Genomic DNA, 17,129 nt, shown 5'->3' with positions numbered 1-17,129 from the left:
AAATAAATAAAATCTTTTTAAAAATCTTTAAAACACAAACAAACCCCCCCCAAAAAACAAAAATGTTGGGGCAACTGGGTGGCTCAATCAGTTAAGCAGCTGCTTTTGGCTGAGATCATGATCCCAGGGTCCTGAGATAGAGCCCCACATCAGGCTTTCTGCTCAGCAGCGAGTTGGCTTCTCCCTCTCTGTGATCTCTCTGGCTTTGAAAGAAAAAGAAAAAAAAAATGTTGGATAGATATGTGTACTTAATTTTCTGCTTTCAGCATAGAAATAAAATGTAAACTGATCATGAGTGTCTGCTTTGTGAAGAGTCCAGCACTGTGCTTAGTGTTTTATCTATTCTCTCTTACAGAATTCCCCCAACAATCCTAATCCATCCATGTTGTTGTCCCTGTATTACACATGAAGAAAAAAAGCTCAGAGGGGTGAAATGACTCCTCTCTGATAGATTTGTGATTTGAAACTCAGATGCCCTGCCTTTAAAGGAAAAGAAGATTTATCTGACTTCTCTGTGATGTGTGAGCAAGATACTACAACAGCACCACTTAGGAAGTGGCAGTTAGTCCTCTGGATACCTGGGGCTTGATATTTAGGGTTGATATTATTTTAGTGACCATTTCTATCAATACGTAGGAGAGTTCAGAGGCCTTAATCTGTTTTCAGATTGGTACAGTGAAAAAATATGGGAGTCTGCAATCAACTGGTAAAGGTCCATCATTTAATTGCTGTGTGACCTTGAACTTCAGTTTTCTCATCTGTAAAATGAAAAGCATCTTCCTGATTTCCTTTCCACAGAGTTTGTGAGGGTCCAGTGCTTTATTGCTTGTAAAATCTCCGACCTGAGTAAAAGACTGTTAGTAAAGATTTCTTCCCAGCTACTGCTAGAACCTATCTGTTGAACATTTTTTTTAAATGACAGGCATGTATTGCACAAAGCAGATTGAAAAAATTCCCTTAAACAAAAATAAAATGTCCATAATTCCACTACCTTAACAAACCAGACATTGGCATCTTTCATATATCCTTGTCCTCAAGCAGACATAATTTTCATATAGTTGCAATTAAAGAAAATTTTGTATTTTCTTTTCCCCTTCACTTTATTATGTATGTTGCCATAGTGTTCATAATAACTATTTAAATGACAGCATGATATTCCAGTAGCTGGCTATACCATTGTTTAGCCATCCCCAACTGTTGAGATATAGTTTTGGGTTTTTAAATAGATAATGTTACAAAGAGCACCTTTGTGCTTGAAGTGTCTCCCCCCACCCCTTTTTCACCGACTTTCTCAATGAAATGATTAGGTAAAAAAAGTTTGAATTGATTAACCGTTCTTGCAGGCAATTTACAAATTAAAAAAATTTTATATCTATGATTCTACCATTTGAACTTGCCAGTTTACAGAGTGACCAGCTTTTTAGGGGCCTATCAATTTCCCGAGCCTCTCCATCACTGGGTATTATTGTTAAAAAATAATAATACCGTTTTGTTTGATTAGTGGAAGGTGGGGAATCATGTGTTGTTGAAAGCCGTTTTCAAAATGAGTTATATTTAATGTGGCTTAATTGGCTACGCCCAACTACTGACACAGACCACAACCTATTTGGAGCAGCTAACGCAGCGAGCATTTCGTGGTCAAGCGCCCCCTAACGACCAAAAACGCCCGCGTTGGGGTATGTAGTGGGTAAGGGTGCCTCGGCGCGTGCGCACTCCATTTCCCCCGTTGGGGCGTGGAAGCAGAGCAAAAACTAAGGGGAGGACTTGATATCGCGCAGGCGCATCACAATGCCCGTGGATTCGTGGGTGCTAGGAATGGGTGTGGGCTTCGCGGCGCAGGCGCCCTGGCCGTCTGGAGGGTCGGGGCGCCTGCGCAGTGGCTCGTCGTCCGGCGGCAACCATGGCGGGTCAAGAGGATCCGGTGCAGCGGGAGATTCACCAGGACTGGGCGAACCGAGAATACATTGAGGTCATCACCAGCAGCATCAAGAAAATCGCGGACTTTCTCAACTCATTCGGTCAGCGGGCGAGCAGGGGGCGTGTGGGTGGGTGGGAGGCCACTCAGTTTGGCGAAGGTGCTGAAAAGCTTTGAAGGGGCTTTCTCCCGGAGCCTTTAGCCCCTACTGGTTTTCGCGTCCCCCGGAGCCCGCCTTTCCCCTCTTTCCCTGACCCTCAGGCTCCACTGGGCAGTCCCTGTGCGGTTCTCCTGTGCCATTGTGAGTTCATCGGCTTCGTTGCCATCGCCCCAGATCCATTAACAGGTCCTTCCTTTTTCCAGACTCTTCGGGCACCTCCATCCGCGTCTTTTCTGCTCAGCGGTAGCCTCCCTGCTTCCTTTGTGACCCGCCTCCATTCCAGTTTCCACTTTGCACTCAGAGTGCGCCTTTCATGCAGCCACAGCTGTGTCACTGCCCTTGTGTAAGTTTCTTGACGGTTCTCTTCATTCTCAGAATCTTTTAGCGGCGTATCTTTTAGTCGCCCTTTTCTGTCTCCCGTTTTTGCTGCCATGAGAGTGGTAGGAGAGGAGGTCAGAAGTAAGGTCCAGATTATGTAAGGCCATGGAGACCCCTGTGTTGCTGGTATCTAGCCAACAGTAGGTGTTATTTCTGCTTCTAGCAAAGTCTTTCCTAGGCATGGCCTGCTTGTGATAGTCTTCAGTTCTTTCTGCTTTGTTCCGTATCCTTCTAGAAAGCAAGCATGTAACAAAGATTCCCATCCCATCTTCTCCAAGTGTTTCTTTAACAACTTGGCACGGGTAGACATACTTAAGTAATCACAAGGTGTAAGGATGACATCTAGTGATCTTTTTTCAACTAGTATGGTTCTGTTCCACTAATTCAGCAACAAGCAATTAAGATTAAGTAGGGGAAACTGATGTATTAAAAAAATATTTAAAATGAATTAGTTATTTTCCAGCCAAAGGACTGATGCATCCCAAGGAGAAAGGTAACAGAAGGTGAATTTTCTTAGAAAGTATCAGCAAGAGAGACCAGATCTCAGTACAGGGCTCTCAGGCACTCTGGAGAACACAGAATAAGATTCATTTCCTGCTTTCAAAGAATTTCTGTCTTGAAGATTAAATAATGACAGTTTCAGAATATCAGTTTGTATTAATCTATTTTCTTATAAAGTGTATAAGACTGTAATCTTACTGCGATGGATTTTCTCACCAGGGAATGAGGGTGAGGGTAGTATTAATGAGAGAATAGTATAAATATTTATGTCGTTGATACGTAGTCACACACATAATTTGTTTTAGAGGTTGTAATAGGGAATGGTAGTCAACAAACATAGATCTCATAGTATCCTGAAATAGTTTAAGGACTATGAGTGAAAGAGTATGGTTTAGTGAAAAAGAAGGATGGATTTAGAGACAGGAGTCTGAAGTTGAGACTAGATTGATTTCAGTGAACTGAAAACATTAAGAAATACTGAAGCTATTTACTCTGCTATTCAGATAGTCTGGATTTCATCAGAGGGTTTTTCTTTTTCTAACTTCTGTGCGAACTCTTTTGATGTTAGTTCTCAGAATGTTTCTCCTACTTTTCTGGACAGCTGAACTGTTACTGAAGGTTGTTCACAGCATTCTTTGCTTGTAACATTTCTTCAGAGGAAGGGTCAGAGAAGAGAAACCAAAATATTGCATACTAGGGGAAGGATGTCATGATAAGAAGATCACAGCTTTGAGATTTGGCTTAGTCAGGAGAGGTAGTGGAAAGTAGTTGGAAAAATCACCAACATAGTTTTAACATTAAAAAGCAGAATTAAAAGACTTCATTTTCTGGTAGGATCTGAAATACATAGACTATCCAAGTACAGTATTAAGAACATCAGTTAAATCAGTAAGCCATCTAAAATAACAAGCCAGGGGGCACCTGGGTCATTCGATTAAGCTTGTGACTCTTGGTTTCGGCTCCACCTCCAGTAGTGAACTCAGTGTTCTGAGTTGATTTGGGCTCCCGCTCAGTGTGGAATCCACTTGAGATTCTTGTATCCTCTGCCAGTCCCATTCCTGCCTTCTCTCTCTCAAATAAACGAATAAATCTTTCAAAAATAAAATAACAAGCTGGGGCTGTTTTTCAAAATTTAAAAGTGATCTAGTGGGGGCCCTGGGTGGCTCAGTCGTTAAGTGTCTGCCTTCAGCTCAGGTTATGATCCCAGGGTCCTGGGATCGAGCCCCACATCAGGCTCCTTGCTTGTCCAGAAGCCTGCTTCTCCCTCTTCACTCCCCCTGCTTGTATGTTCTCTCTCTTGCTGTGTCTCTCTCTTTCAAATAAATAAATAAAATCTAAAAAAAAAAAGTGATCTAGCATCTCTGCCCCCCACATTTGGATCTAGGTAATGTAATAACTTCATTTCTGAGCACTGAATTGTATTAATAAACTTTTTTTTTTTTTAAGATTTGAGAGAGAGAGAGCGCGTGTGTGGGAGCAAGCAAGATTGAGAAGGGATGGAGCATAGAGAGAGGGAGAGAGAGCCTTAAGCAGACTCTGCTGAGCCCAGAGCCTGACAAGGGGCTCTGTCCGAGGACCCTGAGATCATGACCTGACCCTAAATCAGGATTTGCACAACCCAGGTGCCCCAGTATTAATAAACTTTTAATTTGCATACATTTATCTTTGACGTAAATCTTGGCATATTATAGTCACCAGATTTATGGCATTTGAGTCTTGGAACTGACCAAAAATTGAAGAGTTTGAGCTTAGGATTTGCAGAAGACAAGTGTCTCTTTTCTTGCTTTGTAAGCAAGGAAATACCAGCACTGAAATTTTATCAAATGTGTAAGTCACATTATATGAACAAATAGAGAATAAAGATTTTTCTTTTGGGAGATTTCCAACATGCCCTAGACTGAGAAAATAGGCACACAGAATTCCAATCTTAAGAAGCCAGAAGAAAGGGCATTCCTTAGCTTAGGCCATTGTTCCCCTTAATGTGATGCTAATAGCCTGATGTTTGGAGTAATTACTAGATGGTTTCTTCAGAAGTTAATTTAGTCCTTTTAAAGAAAAGGACAGTAATCACAATTAAGAATGGAATTATGGGGCGCCTGGGTGGCTCAGTGGGTTAAAGCCTCTGCCTTTGGCTCAGGTCATGATCCCAGGGTCTGGGGATTGAGTCCCGCATTGGGGGGCTCTGCTCAGTGGGGAGCCTGCTTCCTCCTCTCTCTCTCTCTCTCTGCCTGCCTCTCTGCCTACTTGTGATCTCTGTCTGTCAAATAAATTAAATCTTAAAAAAGAATGGAATTATGAGGCAAACTTAAAAGCTTAGCAGTTCTTGAAGATTGACAGTATCGCTGCTGTGAGTTTAGACAAAGACCAACAGGCTGAGAAACTAGATCAATCATAAAACATTTGAGACATTGTCTTGACATTGGATGACTCAGGATGAGCATGTGGGGGATACATTTTCCCACTCTAAGCCCTTAGTGTGACTTCTCAATTCTGAGGTGTATGTGTATGACTTATACTGAGTTTATGATAATATGATTTGGTGGTACAGGGGACAGGCAAAGGGAGAAGCAGGCTCCCTGCTGAATAAGGAGCCTGAAGCGGGGCTTGATTCTGGAACCCCCAAATCATGACTTGACTGAAGGCAGATGCTTAACAACTAAGCTACCCAGGTGCCCCTGGGAGCTCTTTGAAAATGGCAGCAATCCTAGAGTCCTTACCCTGACCACAGAGTCTGGGTAGGCCATGTGCTTTGGAGAGGGAACTGGCTTTCCAAGATAGTTAGTGACTTTCTGAAGAGCTTTTACCCTCTAATTCGTTCCAGCTGGTGAGAGTGATGATATTCCTGGGCCACCTGAACCTGAGGCCCCACAAATCATAAGGCAGTGATAACATCCTAACACTGGCCTGTTCTGTACCTTGAACTGGTGAAGTTTCTAAAAATAGATTGTCACAGATGGTAGCTTTTATTTTTATACCATTTTATCTGATTCTAAAGCTAATATGTGCAGAGAAGTGTAACAAAAATAATAAATGTGGTGGTTATTTTTAAATGTCAGTTTGATACTTAGCCAACAAGTATAGCATGTCTGTTTTTTTTTTTTTTAAGATTTTATTTATTTCTTTGACAGAAATCACAAGTAGATGGAGAGGCAGGCAGAGAGAGAGAGAGGGAAGCAGGCTCCCTGCTGAGCAGAGAGCCCGACGTGGGACTCGATCCCAGGACACTGAGATCATGACCTGAGCCGAAGGCAGCAGCTTAACCCACTGAGCCACCCAGGCGCCCAGCATGTCTGTTTTGATCACAGCTATGTGTCACATCCTCTGAGAAAGGAATAAATAAGAATAAATGGACATGGTAGCCACTCCTGAGAAGTTTAGAGTTCTGTAGAGAAGTAAGCCTTAATGGCAACGATTCAAAAGAATGAGTGTTGATTTTTATAGGCTAAGGTTATGGGCATTAAGAGTTCAGAGGAGCTGGTAACTGGCATTTGTCAGCAGTGGTAATGGGTCCACATCATCAAGCACCCTGACAAAGATGGTTAGTGTCTTAGAGTCTGGTGATGGGGGAGCCTGGGTGGCTCAGTTGGTTAAGCATCTGCTCTGGTCATGACCCCAGGAATCTGGGATGGAGCCCTGCATTAGGCTCCTTGTTCAGTAGGAAGCCTGCTTCTCCCTCTCCCTGGCCCCTGCTCATGCTTGCATGTACTCTCTCTTTCTCTCAAATAAATAAATAAATAAATAAATAAAATATTTAAAAAGAAGTCTGGTGATAATATACTCTTTTTTTTTTTTTTAAGATTTTATTTATTTATTTGACAGAGATTACAAGTAGGTAAGAGAGGCAGGCAGGGAGAGAGAGGAGGAAGCAGGCTCTCCACGGAGCAGAGAGCCCGATGTGGGGTTTGAGCCCAGGACTCAGGATCATGACCCGAGCCGAAAGCAGAGGCTTTAACCCACTGAGCCACCCAGGTGCCCCTGGTGATAATATACTCTTAAATACACTCTGATTTCAGATTTATTCAGCTGCTGAATGCTTATCCAGTGTTTTGCTTGAATCAGTGTTTTTCTTGGGATCTGAAATATGGTCAAAGTTTCTGGAATTCAACATTTTATATTCTCAACAGGGCTTATCCATTTAGGCCAGTGGTGTACTGTTGTTCTTGGATTCTGATTCATTACCAGATTGACAGAGATAGAACAGAACAGCCATCCAGGAAGGAACCCTTTCTCTCACCACCCCACCCCTGCAGATAATTTTGGCATGTCTTTTTATGGGAAATGACAGGTTGTTAGTGATAACATTCATGCTCTTACTAAATAGTGTACGTGATGTGCCTTTGAGCTTCTAAAAACCAGATGGAAAGAGACATGGTCTTGTTGGGCAGTCCTGGTGGTGGAAGTGTTTCTAGGAAAAGGAGGGGGCTGAGTACCTTCTACTTAAGCTAGATCTAGGAATTAAAAGCAGCAGCACTAGCAGATAAATAACATGATTTAAAAGAAAAATGAGGGGTGCCTGGGTGGCTCTGCCTTCGGCCTCTGCCTTCAGCTCAGGTCATGATCTGAGGGTCCTGGGAATCAAGCCCCACATCAGGTTTTCTGATCAGCAGGGAGCCTGCTTCCCTCTCTCTCTCTGCCTCTCTGCCTACTTATGATCTCTCTCTCTCTCTCTCTCTGTCAAATAAATAAATAAATCTTTAAAAAAAAAATACAGGTCAGATCGGGTCAGTTCTTTGCCTTAGATTTAAGAAAATAAATAAATAAAAGAAAAATAGGGGCACCTGGGTGGCTCAGTGCATTAAGCCTCTGCCTTCAGCTCAGGTCATGATCTCAGGGTCCTGGGATGGAGCCCTGCATTGGGCTGTCTGCTCAGCGGGGAGCCTGCTTCTCTGCCTACTTGAGATCTCTCTCTTTCTGTCAAATAAATAAATAAAATCTTTTTTTTTTTTAAAGGCGGGTGGGGGCCATCTGGGTGGCTCAGTCATTAAATGTCTGCCTTCGGCTCAGGTCATGATCCCAGGGTCCTGGGATTGAGCCTTGCATCTGGCTCCCTGCTTGGCGGGAAACCTGCTTCTCCCTCTCCCACTCCCCCTGCTTGTGTTCCCTCTCTCCCTATGTCTCTCTCTGTCAAATAAATAAACAAAATCTTAAAAAAAAAAAAACAAGAAGAAGAAGGAGAAACAAAGAATGTCAAGAAGAAGAAGAAAAAACAAAGAATGTCCAGAATAGGTAGATCCATAGATCTACCAGGGGTTGGGACAAGGCTGAACGGGAAATGACTGCTAATTGGTACAAGGTTTCATTTGGGGTTTTGGGGATGTTCTAAAATTAGATTATGGTGATGGTTGCACAACTATATTCTAAAAACCATAGAATTGTATACTTCAATTAAGTGAACTTCATGGCATATAAAGTATTATATCAATAAAGCGATTTTTAAAAAATACTGAAGAGTAGCAGTGAAGATGGGTAGGAAAGAATCTAGAATGACAAAAGGAAAAAAAGGAACCAGAAAGTGGAAGAGTTGAACTAGAAGCAGATTTTAAGAGACATGGGGAATAAATTATAACCCCAGAGGTTCGTAAAGATGGTAGATAGTGGGGTTGTGTGGTGGGACGTTGTCATGGAAGAGTACTGTCCTGAGCAGTAAGGGAACTGGGCTCCGGGCTCAGCTGTGCTGTTGTTTTGTCCAGTCAGTTCAACAATATGAGCCTTGGTTTCCCCACTTGAAGAAATATTGGAGTCACACCAGAGCCAGTCTTTTGTTTTATTAACATACCAAGTTCATAATTTTTTTCTCAAAAAGCTCTCTGCCAGGCGAGATACTTGTTGTAAAAATTAATTAGAGGCAGTATTTGATTAATTGATTTTAGCCCAGTGAAGTGGGCTTTGATTAATTCATTCTAGTGAGATAACATGTAAAAAAATGATAAATTATAAGTACATAAATATCATTTGTCTATTCCCATGTTAAATATTCAAACTCATAATCTGTTTTTTTTGATGAGTTGTTAAAAAGATACTTTAGTGGTTTTTTTTAGTATTTTATTTATTTATTTGACACAGAGAGAGAGATCACAAGTAAGCAGAGAGGCAGGCAGAGAAAGAGAGAGGATGAAGCAGGCTCCCTGCTGAGCAGAGAGCCGGACTCGATCCCAGGACCCTGGGATCACGACCCGAGCCGAAGGCAGAGGCCTTAACACACTGAGCCACCCACACGCCCCACAAACTTGTAATTTTAAATGGCCATTTTAATAGTCTTTCGTAAGTGTACCATGCTTCATGAAACCATTCCTAAGTAATAGTGGTGAACGTTCTTGTTTGTTAAATCTGTATCCAGGGGCGCCTGGGTGGCTCAGTGGGTTAAGCCGCTGCCTTCGGCTCAGGTCATGATCTCAGCGTCCTGGGATCGAGCCCCGCATCGGGCTCTCTGCTCCACAGGGAGCCTGCTTCCCTTTCTCTCTCTCTCTGCCTGACTCTCTGCCTACTTGTGATCTCTGTCTGTCGAATAAATAAATAAAATTTAAAAAAAAAAAAAATCTGTATCCAAAAACCGAAGACCAAGCAGATAAGTAATTTATAAACCAGAAATTCAACCTTAAACATACAGCAGAAGGAGAATTATATGCCTCTAGCAGAGACCTTTCAGAGGTCCAATTTGAATGGAGCCTTGAAGGAGAATGGTTAGACAGGCAAGATAAGCAAGATGCAGATGTGGAGAAGTGAAAGTTGAAGCAAGAGCCTGGTGTAGGAGGATTTGTCAAAATGGATGTGGACATCCTTTTGCATAAGAGCATAGAGATGAAAAGGAATTTGTGAGCTAAGTGTTAAATCATTGTGAGTGGGAGAGTGTCTCGGAGAGAGGATATTTTAGACATAGAAAGTGAAGGTTATTGAGGATGATCAAACAATGATGTTGGAGGAAGTAATAAAAAATGATGAGCGTGCCCAGAAACCTTTTTCTCCTGTTGAGAATGGTTAGGGAAAGCATAGGCAAGTGGTTCTCTTAGAGAAGTTTCCAAAGGAAAAGGTATTTTGGGGAAATCTAGGTTTCATTTTGGGTGAGATGGTGAAAGAAGATTGGAAAAGGGAAAGGAAGAAAAGAAATTTTGCTGTTTTCCACAGATGGAATGTGGGCTCCAAAGAGTATTTGATGTTCTCCCAAGTTTTCTCTCCTGCTGACATGCCTGCACAGATACTGATGACACATTAAGTGCCTTCCTGCAGCAAAAACAATGATGAGGTTTCCATGAGCTTAGAAACACGGATGCCTTCCCTCCTCTCCATAGTGTCTGCTACTTTCATGGCCTCTATTTTTCTTCCTTCTTGAGATTATTTTCTTCCTCTTGTCACTTCCTCTCTCTTTAAACTCTTGGTTTGTCTGTTACTAAATATCCGCCCGTAGAGTTTCAGTGTGTTAGTTTTCTATTGCTGCCATAACAAATTATCATAAATGTGCCGCTTTGTCACATAGTTTCTTATATTATAGTAGTGTAGTTTGGAAGTCCAGCATCACTTCACTGGGCTAAAGTCAAGGTGTTGGCAGGGCTGCCTCCCTTTCTGGAGACTCTAGGAGAGGATGTTTCCTTGCTCATTGGATTGTTGGTAGAATTCAGTTTCTTGTGGCTGCAGGACTGAAATGTTTCCTTGTTGGCTGTCAGCTAAGGTCCGTTTCCAGCTTCTCAATGTCTCTGGTGTCCTTTGGCTCATGGCCTCCTTCCTCCATCTTCAAAGCCAGCAATTGCAGGTTGAGTCCGCCTCACACACTTTGAATCTCTTCTTCTTACACCTTTCCTTGGTCTTTCTCTTCCTATATTTATAGATTTGTTATTAGAGCGTGTCGATCTGGATAATTCAGGATCTCATGGTCCTTAACCTTAATCACATCTGCAAAGTCCCTTTTGTCATGTAGGGTAAATACCTACAGGATCAGGGATTAGGGTATGCACATCTTTGGTCATCATTGCTCTATGCCTGCCACCCTGGTAGGAAGTTGAGCAGATTCATTCTAAGCAGCTGTGCTCCTAATACTCACTTCTTTTCCATTTCCTTGCTTTGCTCACCTGCTTTTGTTTGTGCTCTCCCTGATGTATCATCCCTCTTCTTTAGCTAGGGGCTGTGTGTGTGTGTGTGTGTCTGTGTGTGTCTGTGTCTGTATTTGGAATGACATTAATCCTGAACATCAGTCTCCTTTTACCAGATATGTCTTGTCGTTCAAGACTTGCAACACTAAACGAGAAATTGACAGCCCTTGAACGGAGAATAGAGTACATTGAAGCGCGGGTGAGTATGTTAGAGAAGGTATTTGCTCATGAGGCTAGGCAAGGGCTGTGCAGAGAAAATGCAAATTTCCCCTTGTTGCTGGAACAATCCTGGAAGTAGTAACAGGCTTAGAAGTTAATGAACTTCCCTGGATTTGAACCAGGTTTCTGGGGCTCCAAAGCTGTTGTCTTTTCTACTACTTCCTACTATCTATGATCTTTTTTTTTTTTTTTTTTTTAAGATTTTATTTATTTATTTGACAGAGATCACAAGTAGGCAGAGAGAGAGGAGGAAGCAGGCTCCCTGCTGAGCAGAGAGCCGGATGCAGGGCTCCATCCCCGGACTCTGGGCCTTAACCCACTGAGCCACCCAGGCGCACCTATCTAGGATCTTTAAAAAGATTTTTTTTAATACTTGTGAATTTATCTAATTGTCAGTTTCCTTTGACAGGTGACAAAAGGTGAGACCCTCACCTAGAGCTATGCCATGCTGCTGCTGGGAAGTTGCTTCATGGAATGCAGGCCGACGTGGGAAAGGCCCCAGCAGCCTCAGCTCCTTCCTCTCTCCTTAAAGAGCAACAGGGCTTATTCTTGTTTTTGGTTTTTATTTTATTTTTTTTCAAAAGTGTGGCCTTTGGGTTCTGCCATGTACGTCGGTGTGTGATGTGGCATGTGGGAAGACATCCAGGGAAGCTCTTGGAACCAACATTAGGCATTTTATCTTTGAAGTAACATTTTGTAGAACTATCTGTCAATGTATGAGGCGCTCAGAGCCAGACGCCTGGGACTCTGTTAAGGTCCTCCCCACCTCTCTTTCTCTCAGACTTTTCTTACAGCTCTCATTGCCTCTGCATTGATTCTGGAAACAGTCTTTGTCTCCTTTTCACCTTTGGTGGGGTTTGGGAGGCAGTCCTGGCCGAGACACTTATGCCCTGGCAAGGTGGCCGCCAGAGAATGTTGTTGCTAACCCACCAGTTTCTTGTCCTTCCAGGCCCCCACTTGGCTTGAAGGGACATGTTCAGAATTTTCTTTCTGTCACTTGGGGTATCTTTGCCTCTCATATTTCCCTAATAAACTCCTCAACTTTATTTGACTGCTGTGATTTTGATGAGGAAAAGAGCTAGAAATTGGACATGTGTGATTATTATTCTAATGTAAAACTTTGAGATGTATCTCTTTGATCAAAGCCTAGGTGGCTTACCAGCTGGAGGGATCCCCCACCCCCATGTTTGGACTTCGAGCTAATTCATCCTGGGAATCATTTGGTCATTCAGCAGACATTTATCTAGTACTTACTATGTAGGCGCATTATGCTCCAGTAGAAGATAAGCATTGAGTCAGGCATGATGTTTATAGCCTGTTGAAATCCAGCATCCACACAGTTTAACTGCAACCCAGGGCAGACTGAGTTTTATCAGTAAAACTGATAAAACAGTAAAAGCTGTCTTTTGAAAGCAGAGAGTTTAAATGGAAGTCTAAAACTGCATTCTAGCATCAAAAGCTTGCTATAAACTTATGCTACCCTACTGTTAAAGGCTTATTTCTTATATAGAATCTCTGTTTTAGTCATACAGAAATCGTCACACTCCATGCAAACAAATTTCCCCCTATTCAAATCGTATTTGCTATTTCAAGGCTAGTCCAAGTCAGGCCTCTTCCAGAAAGATCCCCTGGATTTGACTTTTTCATTCAGTACTACCCTTTTCCTTTTCTCAGTCCCTCCCATCCCGCCATGCTGACCCTACACTTCAGCTCTGGACTGGATCTTGTTACGAGCCATTCTCCGATGTAGTACCTGGTACCACATGGTATAGTACAGTATATAGTATATATACATGAGCACCTTTTCTGCACTGCCCAGCTGGATGTCTTACAGAAGGCAGGTGGTCAGTAAACACCAATTCAATTGACCTTAGAGTCCTAGCTCCTTCCCACTGTCAGATCTTTTTAAAACCTTTGCTTAGACCTTTGGAAGACCATTTTAAGTAGAAACTTCATTTAAAAATTGGTTTTATGGTGGACACAAACCTGACATCCTTTCCTTTGGGAAGTATTGTATTTGAACATTATCGAGCTTGTCAGTGGTAGAGTGCTTCTAACAAGTCTCTTGAGTTCATTATTCATATACTCAAACACTTGAGTTCATCATTCATAACAGCTCAGTCCTTTCCAGGATAAAGTTAAGTACTTCTAAAGTTCAAGTTTTAGATCTTCTGACCCTTTGCAGTCAATTTAGCACATTTATTGAGTTCCTGATACATGCAAGGACTATACCATGAGATTGTCATGGGAGCAAAAGTGATGGTAACTAATATAAGCAGGAAAAAGCCTGCCTTTAATGAAGTCACGTGGAAGTGTTCAGTAAATTACTTGTGGTTGCATAGATGTCAGTTAATTTACTGATAACAAAATAACATTTCAAAAAAAAAGTCTCCTAACCAATTCTGCGTTGCTAATAGTAACCTGATGGTTGTAAAGAAAACTACTGGTTAACATTGAATGTAAGCCACAAGTGAACTCAGCTGCCTGCTGGTAGTAATCCCTTCATTACACCTGGCACTTTAAAGTGTCAGAGTGCTTTTCTGTGTTATCACACCCTTTACAGAATGAGGCCCTGGTTTGCACAAGGATATGAAGCTGGTGTTGTCTATACTTCATTGAGTGTTACCATGTGGTAGATGTTGTAGTTGCTTTATTTCATTTAATCCTCAGACTCTAGGGAGCAGGCATTCTTATCTCCCTGTAATAGGTGAGGAACTAGTGTAGGCTAAAACTTGTCCAAAGTCCTAGGAAGTAAATGAAGATAAGGAATTTGAACTTAGACCTACATGACTCAGATGGTTCTAACCATTCTATTCTGAATGTAGTAGAGCAAGATCTAAAATTTATTTCATTCCTTTTCACTGTCCTCACCTGAGACACTTTAAGCAATTACACAGCTCTGTTAGTCTTAAACGTTTCCACCCTTCCTTTTGTGAAGAAGGCTTCATAGGTGGTTCTTGCTGTGTCTGGCAAATGCTGTTTGCATTCATGTGTATGTTGTCTAGTTTCACTTCTAACAGCTTCCTTTGTCTGAAGGTTTAATTTTATGCTGTATTTTCTGGAAGCCTTGCCTAAGGAATTTAATCCACTCTAGTACTTCCCTAGCTATCTTTGAGTTGAGCCAAAGAAAGCAGCTACATCCCCTCTCTGAAAGGCCTTACCTGGTCAGGCTCCAGAAACTGGAATTTTACTCTTAAATCATACACATCTTTGCTCACAGGTCATTGCGGTCCATAGTGTTAGGCTAAACAACCATTTATTTTGTCCCAGGTGTCAGTTCTTCAACTTACAGAGTAATAGTTCTGAAATACAGTTTGTCCTTATTGAGGATGATAAAGTTATATTTTACATTTTATTTTTTAATACATTTTTTTTTTTTAGAGTCCAGAGTGCTCACCATTACACCATGGAACCTCCGGGAATACAATTTTTTTTTTAAAGATTTCATTTATTTGTTTGAGAGAACATGAGCAGGGAGAGCAGCAGAGGGAGAAACAGACTCCCTGCCAAGCAGGGAGCCCAATGTGGAACTTGATCTTAGGGTTCTGGGATCATGATCTGAACCAAAGGGAGACACTTAACCAACTGAGCCACCCAGGTGCTCTTACTCATTTATTTATTTTTTTTATTTTTTTTAAAGATTTTATTTATTTATTTGACAGACAGAGATCACAAGTAGGCAGAGAGGCAAGCAGAGAGAGAGGAGGAAGCAGGCTCCTGCTGAGCAGAAAGCCCGATGCGGGGCTCAATCCCAGAACCCCGGGATCATGACCTGAGCCGAAGGCAGAGGCGTTAACCCACTGAGCCACCAAGGTGCCCCCTTACTCATTTATTTTTAAGCGATCTCTACATCGAACGTGGGGCTTGAACTCATGACCCTAAGATCAAGAGGGGCTTGCTCTTCCAACTGAGATAGTCAGATGCCCTTGATGGAAGTCAATTTTTTTTTTTTAATGTTAGACTTTAGCCTTTATTTTTAAAATTTTTTTTTATTTTAAAGATTTTTATTTATTTATTTGCCAGACAGATCACAAGTAGGCAGAGAGAGAGGAGGAAGCAGGCTCCCCGATGAGCAGAGAGCCTGATGCAGGACTCCATCCCTGGGCCCTGGGATCATGACCTGAGCTGAAGGCAGAGGCTTTAACCCACTGAGCCACCCAGGTGCCCCTGGAAGTGAATTCTTAAAAGCCAAGGATACCTGTTGAAAAGAGAAAAACCATCAGACCTACTGTATGAAAAGCACTAACGTGAAAATATGGGAAATGAGAGGTTTATTTCTGGGAGATTAAAACTATAAAGTATAAACATTCATTCATTCCATAAATACTTGTTAAGGGATTACTGTGTGCCAGATATTGTGCTGAGCATTGAGAATATTGTAGAGAAGTCATGATCTCGCCTTGACAGCACTTGAGTAAGGGTCATACGATAATCACGCACACAAAAAAATTACACATGGTGCTGTGGAAGGCTGGAGATGAGGTGAACAAAGAAGATGGTTTGCAATTCTAACTAGGCCTTTCAGTCTTGTGGAGTAAATTCTAAAGGCAGAAGCAGTGCAGAAATAGCAGGGTTCAGAGGGTTTCTCTTCAGTCAAAGATGAACTTCAGGAAGAAAGAAAAATAATCTATCAAATTTATTAGGTGCCAGGCACTGCACTAAGCGTTCCACATGCATTAAAGCTATGTCATTATCTTCATTTTGAAATTAAATGAAGCGTAGTGAAAAGGGTGGTCAGAGGGGAGTGCTGGATTAGAGAGGTTCATTATTTCCTGCCTTGGCAAGGAAATGGCATAAGTTCATCTGAGTCAGACATCTATAAAGGAACACCAGAACCTAGGTGATTTTGCCATGGGCTCTCCTTGAAAGTACATTATACAAAGAGGTGGTGATCCTGATGGCCTCCAGCAGGATAGGGACCAGCAGAGATACAGACCCCCTGCTGTATTGAACATCAAAAACATGGAAACATTTGAGGAAAACCCCAAGGAAAGACAGGACTTCCTGTTAAATTATAATGACTCGGAGACACCATAATTTACAGGACACATGCAGACATACATATGTGCTTCCAGTTTAGTGTTAGAAAAATGCCTACATCTGTAAAGTAAGAGCAGCTGTTTAAATGCAGGCCTTAAATGGGTATTACATCATTGCAGATAGTATTCACCAAGATCATTTAAGAGGAAGGAAAACATACTCAGGATATACCAAGTAAAAGGAAAACTACAGGCTGTATTGTTCTTATGTTACACTTTCCACTATGCAAAAACAAACATGGAGAGAAGAAAATGCACCCAAATATTTTAATACAACTGGTGATTTCTTTCCCCTTATACTTTAATGTCTTTTCTAAAATTTCCTTTAGGTGGATCTATTTTGCCTTGTTTATATTTTGGCCAATTAAAAATACAAAGAAGTATAATAAAGCAAACATAATTTTTTTTTAAAGATTTTATTTATTTATTTGACAGAGAGATCACAAGTAGAGAGGCAGGCAGAGAGAGAGAGGGGAGCAGGCTCCCTGCTGAGCAGAGAGCCCAATGCGGGACTCGAGCCCAGGACCCCGAGATCATGACCTGAGCCGAAGGCAGCGGCCTAACCCACTGAGCCACCCAGGTGCCCCGCAAACATAATTTTTTAAAAGATTTTATTTATCTGACAGAAATCACAAGTAGGCAGAGAGAGAGAGGGAAGCAGGCTCCCCACTGAGCAGAGAGCCCGATGCGGGGCTCGATCCCAGGACCCTGGAATCGTGACCTGAGCTGGAGGCATAGGCCTTAACCCAGGCACCCCAAACATTAATAATTTTAGCATATGAATATAGTAGTATGCTGTCATATTTACTTTTTTTTAAGTTTTTTTTTTAAGATTT

General features: G+C 41.9%; 1 protein-coding gene across 2 annotated transcripts; it reads left to right on the top strand.

Moving 5' to 3' along the window:
- Window positions 1-1,785: 1,785 nt before the first annotated feature.
- LOC309858392 (putative protein BRICK1) lies at window positions 1,786-12,300 on the top strand. Of its 2 annotated transcripts, XR_014308171.1 has the most exons (4): window positions 1,795-2,018; window positions 11,152-11,234; window positions 11,664-11,740; window positions 11,839-12,300. XR_014308171.1 is itself a non-coding variant. In XM_082751096.1 (3 exons), exons 1-3 carry the CDS (start codon window positions 1,901-1,903, stop codon window positions 11,688-11,690), a joined length of 228 nt encoding a protein of 75 aa, XP_082607222.1. In that variant the 5' UTR covers window positions 1,786-1,900; the 3' UTR covers window positions 11,691-12,300. The 2 variants fall into 2 exon arrangements, 1 of the variants encoding a protein (XP_082607222.1); XM_082751096.1 differs by having other exon boundaries at window positions 1,786-2,018; window positions 11,664-12,300.
- The last annotated feature ends 4,829 nt before the right edge of the window (window positions 12,301-17,129 follow it).

This window comes from Mustela nivalis (assembly GCF_964662115.1).
Source record: "Mustela nivalis genome assembly, contig: HAP1_SCAFFOLD_2301, whole genome shotgun sequence".
In the NCBI taxonomy this organism is placed as follows: Eukaryota; Metazoa; Chordata; class Mammalia; order Carnivora; family Mustelidae; genus Mustela; species Mustela nivalis.
This window is presented reverse-complemented; position numbering and strand designations above follow the sequence as displayed.